The sequence below is a fragment of the Paralichthys olivaceus genome, chromosome 19 (genome assembly GCF_024713975.1).
Source record: "Paralichthys olivaceus isolate ysfri-2021 chromosome 19, ASM2471397v2, whole genome shotgun sequence".
In the NCBI taxonomy this organism is placed as follows: domain Eukaryota; kingdom Metazoa; phylum Chordata; class Actinopteri; order Pleuronectiformes; family Paralichthyidae; genus Paralichthys; species Paralichthys olivaceus.
This window is the reverse complement of record NC_091111.1, coordinates 17104887-17116094: the sequence shown is the minus strand read 5'-3', so window position 1 is coordinate 17116094 and position 11208 is coordinate 17104887. Positions and strand designations below refer to the sequence as shown.

General features: G+C 43.1%; 1 protein-coding gene across 11 annotated transcripts in view; it reads left to right on the top strand.

Annotated features, from left to right (window-relative positions):
* The window catches only part of syne2a (spectrin repeat containing, nuclear envelope 2a), a 61857-nt gene that overhangs the window by 22766 nt on the left and 27883 nt on the right, over positions 1–11208 (top strand). For 9 of the 11 annotated variants that reach the window (XM_069515513.1, XM_069515512.1, XM_020097766.2 and 6 more), the window contains 21 exons: positions 913–1074; positions 1911–2066; positions 2139–2380; positions 2492–4520; positions 4612–4946; positions 5042–5186; positions 5312–5512; positions 5662–5921; positions 6007–6157; positions 6748–6891; positions 6983–7114; positions 7242–7424; positions 7525–7662; positions 8096–8281; positions 8453–8575; positions 8707–8889; positions 9028–9117; positions 9701–9802; positions 10235–10306; positions 10433–10870; positions 11016–11116. In XM_069515513.1, the coding sequence (XP_069371614.1) occupies positions 913–1074; positions 1911–2066; positions 2139–2380; positions 2492–4520; positions 4612–4946; positions 5042–5186; positions 5312–5512; positions 5662–5921; positions 6007–6157; positions 6748–6891; positions 6983–7114; positions 7242–7424; positions 7525–7662; positions 8096–8281; positions 8453–8575; positions 8707–8889; positions 9028–9117; positions 9701–9802; positions 10235–10306; positions 10433–10870; positions 11016–11116 (5573 nt within the window). The remainder of the gene's footprint in view (positions 1–912; positions 1075–1910; positions 2067–2138; positions 2381–2491; positions 4521–4611; positions 4947–5041; positions 5187–5311; positions 5513–5661; positions 5922–6006; positions 6158–6747; positions 6892–6982; positions 7115–7241; positions 7425–7524; positions 7663–8095; positions 8282–8452; positions 8576–8706; positions 8890–9027; positions 9118–9700; positions 9803–10234; positions 10307–10432; positions 10871–11015; positions 11117–11208) is intronic. The other 2 variants (XM_069515508.1, XM_069515514.1) reach the window with 2 other exon arrangements.

Genomic DNA, 11208 nt, shown 5'->3' with positions numbered 1-11208 from the left:
CAAAAATAAAGTTGACAAGGAAGAATTATTTGAACAGCAAACAAGTTCAACAGTAACAACCATAAAAAACGAGGGAAGCACAAATATTAACTGCCAACGGAAAATACAGCATGAGACAGAAAACTTCAGACACATTACAAGTGGTATTAATATGTGTTTGCCTCATTCAAATATGGCAAATGTCAATATCTGCAGAGACAATACAGTATCATACCTTTTTTCTGTCTCTACATAAGTTTCGAAGGTACAAGCCAGCAAATCGCTTTTCTTCTTGTTGAAGTTCTTAACGGCAACTTGTCATTATTGTCACTGATAAAACAGCCTGCCCTCCTTCTGTAAATAGAGATATTTTTTACACCAATGAACGTTGACTCTCCTAAATGATATTTAGATATACACCAGTGTGTTCAGAAATGTTTGACTTATATTGAAGCAGTTAAAAGTATATATAGATATATAGATATATCTATATATCTATATATACTTCATTATATTCAGTTTTTCAAACTGTCTCACGCTCCTCCTACACCCTGCTACACATCTTGTTCATGCCCAAGATATTTTAAAAGACACCTCCCCTGTTTGTGGTGCGGTAACCCAGCAGTTCATGTCATGTTTTGGTGTCTCCCTCGTCTAACCAAGTTATAACAAATCAGTAATTTCTTCAAATACGTATGGGAGGCAGCGTTTTGTAGATGAATAGACAAAGTCCTTCTCCCTCAGGGCAAGACTGCTCCCTACTCAGGCACATTCTTGAGTTAACTGTACTGACTCGCCGGGCCACTGTCGGCACAGTGCTACTTACCACTGTGGAGCAGGGAACAAACAGGAAGCTCTGTTATTATCTGTAGGCAAACACAGGGCAGAAAAAGGGTGAAATGTGACACCGCTCCCTGTCTTGTGCGTATGCAGCCTCAGATGCAAGGACGCATGGAGCCTGCGAGGACGGAGCCGGGTTTGTCAGCTGATCTGGGTCCGGCCGGGGAGTCGATGGCTTCCCACAAACCCAGATCCACCATGCAGGATATTTTGTCTGAGATACAGAGCTTGGTGGAAAGAAGCAACATAATAAATGTGAGTATCAACTGGTTTTAAATGACTAAAATACAAACACAGCTTCCTGCACCTGCACGTGTGCACAGGTTGCAAACCATGTTGCTTTGAGTCCAAGAATTAATTTGTAAGGGTATGAACTTCACAGTATTTGTATAAAAGGTTAAATTTTAAACTAATTATAGAAATGTAATTTAAAATCTGGATGTTTATTCACTCTTTGTAGAACTAATTCACATTCTACAACTGAATGTAGCATTTAAATGAAAATGTAGTTTTTAATAATATAATTCAAAATAATAAATGTACAGTTCCGTTTGATCCAAAGGGCAAAAAGTCATTTATAAATCCATAGAACAGTGAACCGATAGGAGCAGCAGTGTTATTACTGATGTTCGTGCGTTCCCATGATGCTGCTGACGTCAGGAGGAAGTTTTACAGGAAGGAAACAAAAGATACAATAATTTCCTGCTGGCTCTAATTACCCTCAGTATTCCGTTCAGACTTTCTCCCTTATCTTTATTCAAGAGCGTGGTCTTCTCATTTGAAGAGCATTATTTCTTCATTTCACTTTCACATTCTGAAACGCTCTCCCTCTCCAAGCCCTGCAGAAGCAGCCTGAGGAGGACTCAGACTGAAGCACAACAGCGTGTGAATGAAATGAAGAAATAATGCTCTCGAAATGAGAAGCTCATGAATAAAGATAGGAAAGAAACTCAATATTTGTGACTGACACTAACATAGTAGTTTAAAACATTCACACCCACAAAAAGATCAGCAATAAGTCAATAAAGCCCACAGACAGCTATATCAAGCAGGTCTCCCACCAATATTATGTTGTCGTTATTTTGTTTTAGAGGACACCACACACTGATCTGAACTGGTATCTGAAGTCCTCTCCTGGTGAACCCGAGATCCGACTGGTACGAACTGTCCAGCGAGTCCTGGCATGTCGATATCAACCAGCACAGCTTGATGTCACAGCTATGGTTAAACAGCTGGAGGAGGCAGAGGTATGTATGGTACGTTTTAATTCATAGAAAAAACAGTCTGATCTGTTCTGAAGCCAGTTCTGTGTCCTGCAGGAGCACAGGGCCTGTGTGCAGGAGCGAGTCGCTACGATGAAAAACACGAGTGCCGCCAGCGACTGGGACCCGATTGCCTTGAAGAGAGCTGAAGGACAGTGGAGCGCAGCGCTGCTGGATGCCTCTGCCACTGTGCAAGTGAAAGCAGCACAGCTGGATCAGGTCAAACAGTATCACAAACAGATGAAGATGTTGAGAGCTTTTCTGGAGGTTTTAGCTGATGAGAAGGAGAAAATGAGCTTGTGAGTAAACTTATCATCGTCGTAAGCTAATGCTTTATGCTAACTTTAATTTGATAGTGTTTGCATATGTGCTCCATTAACGCTCATGTTTTTCTGATGTGTTTTTCTCAGAAATGCTTTGGGAAGTAGCGCTATTCAAGCTGACAAACTTCATGCCCTCCTGCAAACCATGGAACAGAAGAAAGGCCTAATGAGGGAGCTGCTCCACCTGAGTAGCCAGTTATCAGTTCACTTGAGCGATGCTGAAAGTTCAGGTGCTCTTCTTGCCCAGCTTGCAAATGTCCAAGAGGAATGGAGTGTTTTAAAAGGAAGTATCAAACGAGCTCTACGACACGCCACAAATGCCACCTCTCAATCCTCCCTTCTTAGAAAAGAGGCCGAACAGATGAAAACCCAGCTTGAAGATCTTCAGAAATCCAACTTCCAGAGCAATGACAGCAAAAGCGCTTTAGAATTAGTTTGTCTGACCACAGACCTAAAGCTGTATAACCAGCTTTATCTGCACTTACAGTCCCAGTCAGACGCTCTTGTCCATTTCTCCCTGGGCCAGAAGGAGAAGGATGAGATCCAAAATAACCTTCAGGAGTTGGGGTCATTGCTTGATGTCACCAAGAGAAAGCTCGACAATTCCACATGTTGCATTTCTTCAGGCAAGATCAACAAACAATTACAAGACTTGGTCATATGGGCCAAACAGGCAGAAAACCACATCTCCACTGGGAAAAAGTTAGCTCTTTTCCCTGAGGAGGCTCGTATTCAAATCACTGACATGAAGAAATTTCAGACTGATATTTTGTCCCGACGGTCCAAGATGCAAGCAAAGGTTGAGGAGATGAAAGATATAGCCTCTGATATGGAAAAGGAGGAAAGTGACCAAGTATTGAAGACAATAGAGGACCTCTATGAAGCCATCAGTGACAGCTTGGATCATGTTCTTGACACCATGAAGAAGCATCTACACAACAGAGAAAAACTCTTATCCCAGCTTGATAGCATGGAAGCCTGGCTAGCACAATCGCATGCTGCAGGAGACGCCTGTGTCCATGTGGAAAATCTTTCCAAAGTCGACGTCCAGATGCTGGAGAGCGAGCTGGAAAGTCACAGATTAGCCACTGTGGAGATCCAGAGCCAGCTAAATCTGGTGGAGGCAATGGCAGAAAGTTGCGAGGATATCGCAGCGGGATTGAGTCCAGAAGAGAGCCGCTACCTTGTCAACAGACTGTCAGGCCTTTGTACAGAATTAGATGGACTGCTATCTCACGAGAAAGCCACCAGCTGGGAATTAGAGGAGCTGATTCATGAGCGAACCTCTTCTGATGAGGAGTTATCAACCATCCAGACCAGTTTGAAGCAGATTTCCTCCGATTTGGAGCAGCAGAAGTTCCCTTTGACGTTGGAAACCCTTTCAACCGTTGCACATTTGATGCACATGCTAATAGAGAGCCAGTGTCAAGTCCAAGAGCTTCAGCACTGCCAAGAGGCCAAGAGAAGTGCCCTGCTGTACACCATTGGAGAACTGTTAGACAGGTGCAAAACTCTTAGTCTTAATACCTTTGAGCAAGACAAGTATCTGCACCTGAGGAGACAAATGGAGGAATCTAGGGACATTGCTAAAGAGCAAATCTTGCGTGCCAGAGACAAATCGCTAAGTATGGGTGAGCGGTTCAGACTATACCAAATGCTCCTCGTTGAACTTCCTCTGGTGAAGACACAGTGTCAAGAAGCAGGGGACCAACTGGAGGCCATAGCTCAGGAGTTGTACCCATCTGAGCTTGATTCAGAGAGGCAGAGGATTCATCACACGGTGGAAACTTTGGTCTCATGGGAGCTTTCTGCCACAGATGATATCAAATACCTAGAGGCCAAGCTTCTGCCAGGTCTACGCTTTTCCTCTGAACTTCCTGCTTTGATAGAGTTTTTCCAAAGAACAAGAGCGGAGTTGGAGGGAGCTGAGCCAGTCAGTCCAGATGAGAAGGCAATAGATGGTGCTCTACGAAGACACTGGGTCATTTGGAGAAACCTGAAGTCTGGGATGAGAGTGTTAGAAGCTCTGGGACGGAGAGAAAAAATCAGCCTGAAGAACAACAAGGAGCTATACCCTCTTAGAGACGCAGCGATGCAAGAGTGTCACATAGGAATGGTAAGCTTAAATATTCTGTTTCTCAAGTCAACTTAACTTTACAATTAATACTTTATTAGTTGTTTCTCTGAGCTGTCTTTTTGTTCAATAGGAGAGTTTATCCCAGGCTCGAGAGTCCTTAAAGGATTACCAGTGGGCTGCTCAAGGGGCAATAGCCTTTCTTCATAATGCTGAAGCCATGTTCTTGTCAGCTCCCGGTGGGTTTCTGGACTGTACCGAGGAGCAAAGACAAACCCAGCAGGCTCTGGAAGCTCTAGAAGATGGATTTCAGGCTCACATGTGCCACCTTGTGGAGCTGCTCCCCCGGCAGCCCTGCCTCTCCCACCCAGAGGTCGAGCAGCTCCACATCAGCCTCCTCAGCCAGTTGTTGGTGGGACGAGCTGTACTGGAGGCCCAGGCCCAGCTCAGGCTGGAGTCCCTGCAGAGGTACAGAGCCGTCTTAAAACCAGTTCTACACATTTTGTCTTTTCATAATGTGATTTTTTCTTTTAAAATCACCCTAAACACAACATTTCTTACAGGTGTGCAGTACGACAACAAAGCCACGGGATCTGTCATGAAGACATACGGCAGCATCTGTCTGGGTTTGAAGCCAGGCTTTCAGACTGCGCTACTGTACAAGTGACATCCAATGACAAATGTGTTGCCCAACAACATAAAGCTACGGTGAGTTCAAAGCAGAACTAGCAAATGTTTTTTCTGGATTTCCTTTTTGACAGTTTGTTGGTAGAGGAATCCATTCGACCTGTTTATTAACACTTCTGATCTCAAACTTTCATCTCTTTATGTAGCTTCTGTTGGAGGATCTCCGCAGCCTCGGTGGTAAGATAGAAGAACTGAGGGCAGGGTGTCCGATGCAGGGTTGTGGGGTTGGTAAAGATGGCGAGCTGGGAGCCCTGTGGCGGCGCTGGGTATCATTACGGCGTGGTGTTGGCCTCCTGATGGTGCAGGCAGAGCAAAAACAAGAGGAATGGAAGGACATCACAACAAGTGTGAGTTCACTCAAATCTTTCTGTTCATCTAAACAAGACCAAATGTGTCCGAAGCATCATGTATATAACAATAAAACACTTCTATTTGACAAGGGAAGAGAAATATAATACATGTATAACATTTCGATTTTTAATTCTGTTCCTTTCAGATACAGCAGTGTTGCAGTTTTTTGGCAAGTCTTCAGGCTGAGGTGCCTGACTCCTCCACTGTGAGCTTCACACAAGAGAAACCCCAGGAGCTTCTTGCCCGGGCTGAGATCCACCAGGCCGGTCTGGAGCAGGAACAGCAGGCCTTAGCCTCCCTGGAACATCGACTGGAGCACGCCCTGAGCCTGTCCAACTCCCAGCATCCCATCAGTCCTGGACCTGTTGGCAAAACACTGGCGAAGATCCAAGAGAATGTCAGGAGGTGGGATTGGATTTTGTTTAATAAACATGCGGAACATAATTATTCATTTATATCAGAGATGCTGAGAGGATGCTGTTCCCCGCAGCTTGAAAGAGAGAAACCTGCTGGTTGTAGCTGCAGCCCAGGCAGAGGAGAACGAGAGACAGCACGTTCAAGACGAGATCGAAGAGGTGGAGAAACACGTGTTTGCCATTCTTCCCAAACTGGAAGCCTGCTCCAATCAAAGACAACAACAGGTCAGGCTAACTTTCTGCCTCAAGGTTTAGAAAGCAGAGATTGAAATATTGTGGAAAAGCAGGTGAAGTGATGTGTCTAAAAAATAACACTTATTTGTCTTTCAGTCTTTGCTGCTCATCAATGTTTGGTCATTCATCGACAATGAAATGGAGAAGTTTTGAAATATAATGAGGAAATTTCATTTATCTCTCAGAAACCAGCAGTCCAGTTTATTATGAAGGGTTGAAGTAACATGGAAGTAAAATGCATGCAAACTGAGAAATGGAGTGGTAAAAATGTATTGAATTTTCTGAATTATCAATCAATTTGATTCATTTAAAGGTGTTTCGATTAAAAGTGGTACGATATAAATCAAACAGAGCTGCGCTGCATCGTTTTCCACGTCTTAACATACATCATTTATCTTTAACAACACAATTTATCATTTAGAGAAAATAGCCATAAGTAAGATATGATGACAATCCTTTTTAATTTTTGTTATTTTTCAAGCCCTCCTTTTATTTTCAAAGGTAGAGCACAGAATATTATTTTCTGTGTCACTCTAATGTATTTTTTTCATGATGTTTCTCTTGTATTTCACCACCGACAGGAGCTCACAGAGGATTTGTCCACACAGACGGACAAACTGAGGAGGATCATGGATGGTTTGCAGAGCTGGTATACAGAGATTCCTGCCGACATTAGCAAGCGGTTACAAGACGTTCAACAGTCGCTGCAAAGAGCAGAGGAGGAGGTAACAAGGAAAAACACTGGATCGATCTTCAGTGGCCTGTAAGCTCTCTCCAACCAAATCCTCTCCTGTTGTGTGACTGTGTGTTCTACAGCTCATGGAGGGGAGATACCCGGTCAGGAAGTTAGCCGGTCAAGTGGCGGAGCTGGGTTCTGGCCTGGAGAAAGTGAAAGTGCTACTGGAGCAGAGAAGTCCGACAGTCCCTGAAGCTCAAAATGTGCTCAAGGTGCGAACACAATAAATTATGTTTATTTGCTGATGGAGGTAAAAGTTTGAAATTTAGGGTGTGAGTGATTACTTGTCAGTTTTACATGACGTTATCTCAAAGCTCCTGTTCACCCTCTGTTCTCCAGCATGTCTGGGACGAGCTGGATGCGTGGCACAGCCGTCTGATGCTCCTGGAGAGCGAGGTGCAGGATCTTGCGGAGGAGCAGCCACATCAAGCTCACCTCCTCATAGACCACATCACACAACCTCTGCAGCTCTACCAAAACGCCTCGCAGATGGCCGAGAACCGCACCTCCTTCCTCAGCAAGGTCGGACATTTTCCTTTATGCCGTATTTTACTTAATTGATTACCCCTCTTCTAAAAATCTGTAAAATAAAACTACGACCTTTTCTTTTCTCCTTTGTCAGATTCCTGCCTGTCTTCAGGAGTTTGAGGACATTTCGTACAGCGCCACCTGCTGGTTGGACGAGGCCCAGTCATGGCTCAGCGCTCCTTGCTCGTTCACGTCAGCCAGAGGCCTCCAGAATCATGCAAAGTCCCTGCAGGTTAGTGACACCGAGTCACAAGCAAGTTGCTGAAGCTTTTGAAGACCTGCGACATCTAATATCACATTCATCACATTTTTATTCCATATCCTCATATTTCTCATGCAAATTTTCAAATAAATGTGTTTGTTTTAGATATTTATTTTCTTGTATTTTGCTTTTCTTTGAATAGAATATGCTTTTGATACGTCTCTGATTTCTTTCAATGACACTTCCATCGTTGTTGACAGAATAACTTACACCTGCTCAAATACTGTTGTTTTTGTTTATTTGATCTAGTAAATAGTAACTGTATAGTTCTTTTATATTGTGTTTTATCATTATTTACAATTACCAGGTCCTATTATACGCCATACAAGATTTAATACTGACCACAGTATCAAGATACAAAGCATATTTCCTGTTAATGATGAGTTCTGAACCTGAAATACAGCTGGTCCTGGACGACTCTGAGAGGATCAGGGACACGCTGCAGGACTTCAGGCCGGTGCTGGCGGAGATCTCTGCCGTGTGTGACATCAGCGCACAGGAGGAGAGGCTGGACCAGAACGACCAGCGAGTCCTCAAAATGCAACGCAACCTCCTGAAGCCGCTGGAGCAACTCCTGCAGTCTGCTGTGGTAACAATTTCAAACGGATGAATTTACCGCAGACTTTTTAGTAGAAAGAAAGACACGGACACATAACGTGCAGCTGAAGTCCTCAGTCAGAACTGCAGATCCCAGATCGCTAGTCAAACATTTAGCAACAAGAGAAATGGGCTCTTGTTAAGCATGTGAAAACCTTTTCAGGTTGTGGAGGAGATGGAAACTGAGCTCAAGACTATGGAGAAGAATGTCCCAAAGATCAGAACGATTTTATCCTCCATGGACGACACCAACATAACTTTAACGGAGCATCTTCACAACCGACAGGTGAATATATGCAATCGTAGTATTATATTAAACACTTAAAATTCAAAGGGTAGGAGAACAAAAACTGCGTGCTTTAGTTTGATTGATTTAATTAGACGTAATACCATATCTGTTTGTGGTTTCTCCTGAAGGTGATCCAAGCCAATGTGCAGTCGATCCGGAGGACACTGGAGGAGATTCAGAGATATAAAGGAGAGCTCCTCCTTCCACAGGGAGCGAAGGAGAGCCTGCTGGTCTTCTCCAGAGCAAGACTCCTCCTGCAGCCGCTGGAGGAGCTAGAACATCTCTCGCAGTATCAAACCTCGCTGCTGAAGGTAAAGCAACAAGCCAGAATGTCAAAAATAAAAAGATTTGTTCCGTTACTGTAGAAACTTAGGGTTAGGCAGAAGGTGCTTTGGATCCCATGCAATGATGCTCTTTCTCTGTTTCTCTCGTCTCTTTGATTAACGCAGAATAAGATCCGGGAGGAGGAAGCAACCAGAAAAGATCTCAGCATCACCTCACTCTCCAAAATTCCTGAAGAGACACAGCAGCTGGTCCAGGTAATAATATTATTGATATAAAGAAATAATCACAATCGTAACCCAAAGCCACTGGTGGTGTTGTTTGGATTTTTATTAACTCTGCGTCATCTTTGAATTTAACAGATTGAAACCAGCTCCTTTAACAAATCCTCACCCTCAAAAGTGCCTTGAATCTCAGTTTGTTTTTGGGGGGGATTATTATGATTCGTATATATAACGCAACTGCAAATTTTCATAAATGTATTTCATTTTTTAAGAATTAAACATGCCCAGGTTGTCACACAGCACAGCCTCTGTGTCTGCGGTATCACATTTACAATTATAATTGTTGAGATTTAACACATTAACAAAATGTTGTTTCCTGGGAAAGAAGATGAATAATCCCCCCCCCCCCCCAAAAATGAACAATCCTAAACTGAGCTAAATATTTGTCAGAGATGAGTAAGTACACCAAAATGAGCTGATGAGTCATGCGTACTGAAAAAACACTTCACTGATATTACTTGAGAAAATATATTTGTTTAAGAAGAACAAGTATCATCAGAAATAATTTTGGTTCCAGTATTATTTGAATCATCTGTTGATGATATTGTTCACGAAGCAGGAGCCTTCTGACGTGTCTAACTCAGAGGAAGAGGAGGATGAGGACGATGAGAGTTGTCACTCTTCGTCCTCTGACACACTAACATGCAGTGTTCCAGAGGTAAATCTAAAAAAAAACACTAATTGTTCTGGGTTCCTCTTTCTTTGGGCTTCGTTCCAAAATGTCACATTTCAAACTTTTTAATGAAAAATCCACACATTTGAAAGAATTCTCACAGATTCTCTCATGTTGTGGAAGTTCTTGGGCTTTTTCTTCCCCTCCTTTCTTCATGTTTTCATGTTTTAATCCACTTACTATATTTTAGCTTTAAATCTAATGTCCTGAAGTGTGGAAACCTGGAGCAGACACTTGCATGTCGAGGTGAAGCTGTTGAAGGCAGGCTCGCTCTGTTCGCTGATGGATCCACTCTGTCACATGCAGCTGCTTTGAATGTGCTTCCCCTTAGAAACCTTTCATTTCATTTAATGTGTGTGTGGGTGTGTGAATGGATTTCTTTTGCATTTGAATATTTATACCTCACACATATATCAGGACCCAGAGGACACGCTCGTCCCCTCAGATGTGAAGAGTGAGGATATTGCTGACACGCTGTTAAACTTTAAGGTAAATTATATTTTACTGTTTTTTTAGTGAACACTTTGAATATAAAACACAACGGATTTGTTTTTTTTTCCATATTTTTAATCTATTACAGATAATAAACCTGTTTCTGATTCTATTGATTTTCAGGAACTGAAGAGTTTGGCTCCTCGGTTTTCTTCTCAAGTGGAGACGACCTCAAAAGCTGCTGAATCTGAGCATTCATCTGTGACGTCTGGATGTGATACCAACGACTTTGCTCCTAAAAATTATGAAACTGGATTAACAACAATGGATTCTAAAGCTGACTCGTCCCGTCCAGACACTTTGACAGCTGCGCCGCTAATCGCCGCGGTCTCTCCAGCAACTGAAGATCAGTACGCTGCTGCTGATACACTGGAACGACATGAATCCCCAAAACATGAAACGTTTGCCCCCGACCCTCATGCCAAGTCCCCTCAGGCTGAAGACACGAGAACGATCCCTGCGAGACCCGTAACTCCGTTCACGGCCACGAGAGAATCTCCCGAGTTCACAGAGGACGAAGACAAAGATCTGACTCTGTCCACAGCTCCTCATCGAGATGAAGTAAGACTCCTTTTTAAAATAATTTCCCTACAGATTTTCAACATAAAGTATGCGTAACACTTCATTTCAATCATATTTGATTCAACTAAAATGCAATAGAAACAGTGAGAAGCCACATTTTCCCTGTTTTCTCTTCAATCATCAGGACGCTCTTCATCATTTGAAGGAACAAAGTGAAGTTGGGTCCAGTCATTGTAGTTTGGAAGAATCCCAACAAGCCCAGGACTCATCTAAGGAGCCACTCAGGTAATTGACAGTGACCAGTCGTCAACGTCAAAGAGGTTTGAATCTCATGTGTGCAAAGGACACAGTTGATATAAGTGTGTTCTGTTTGGTCC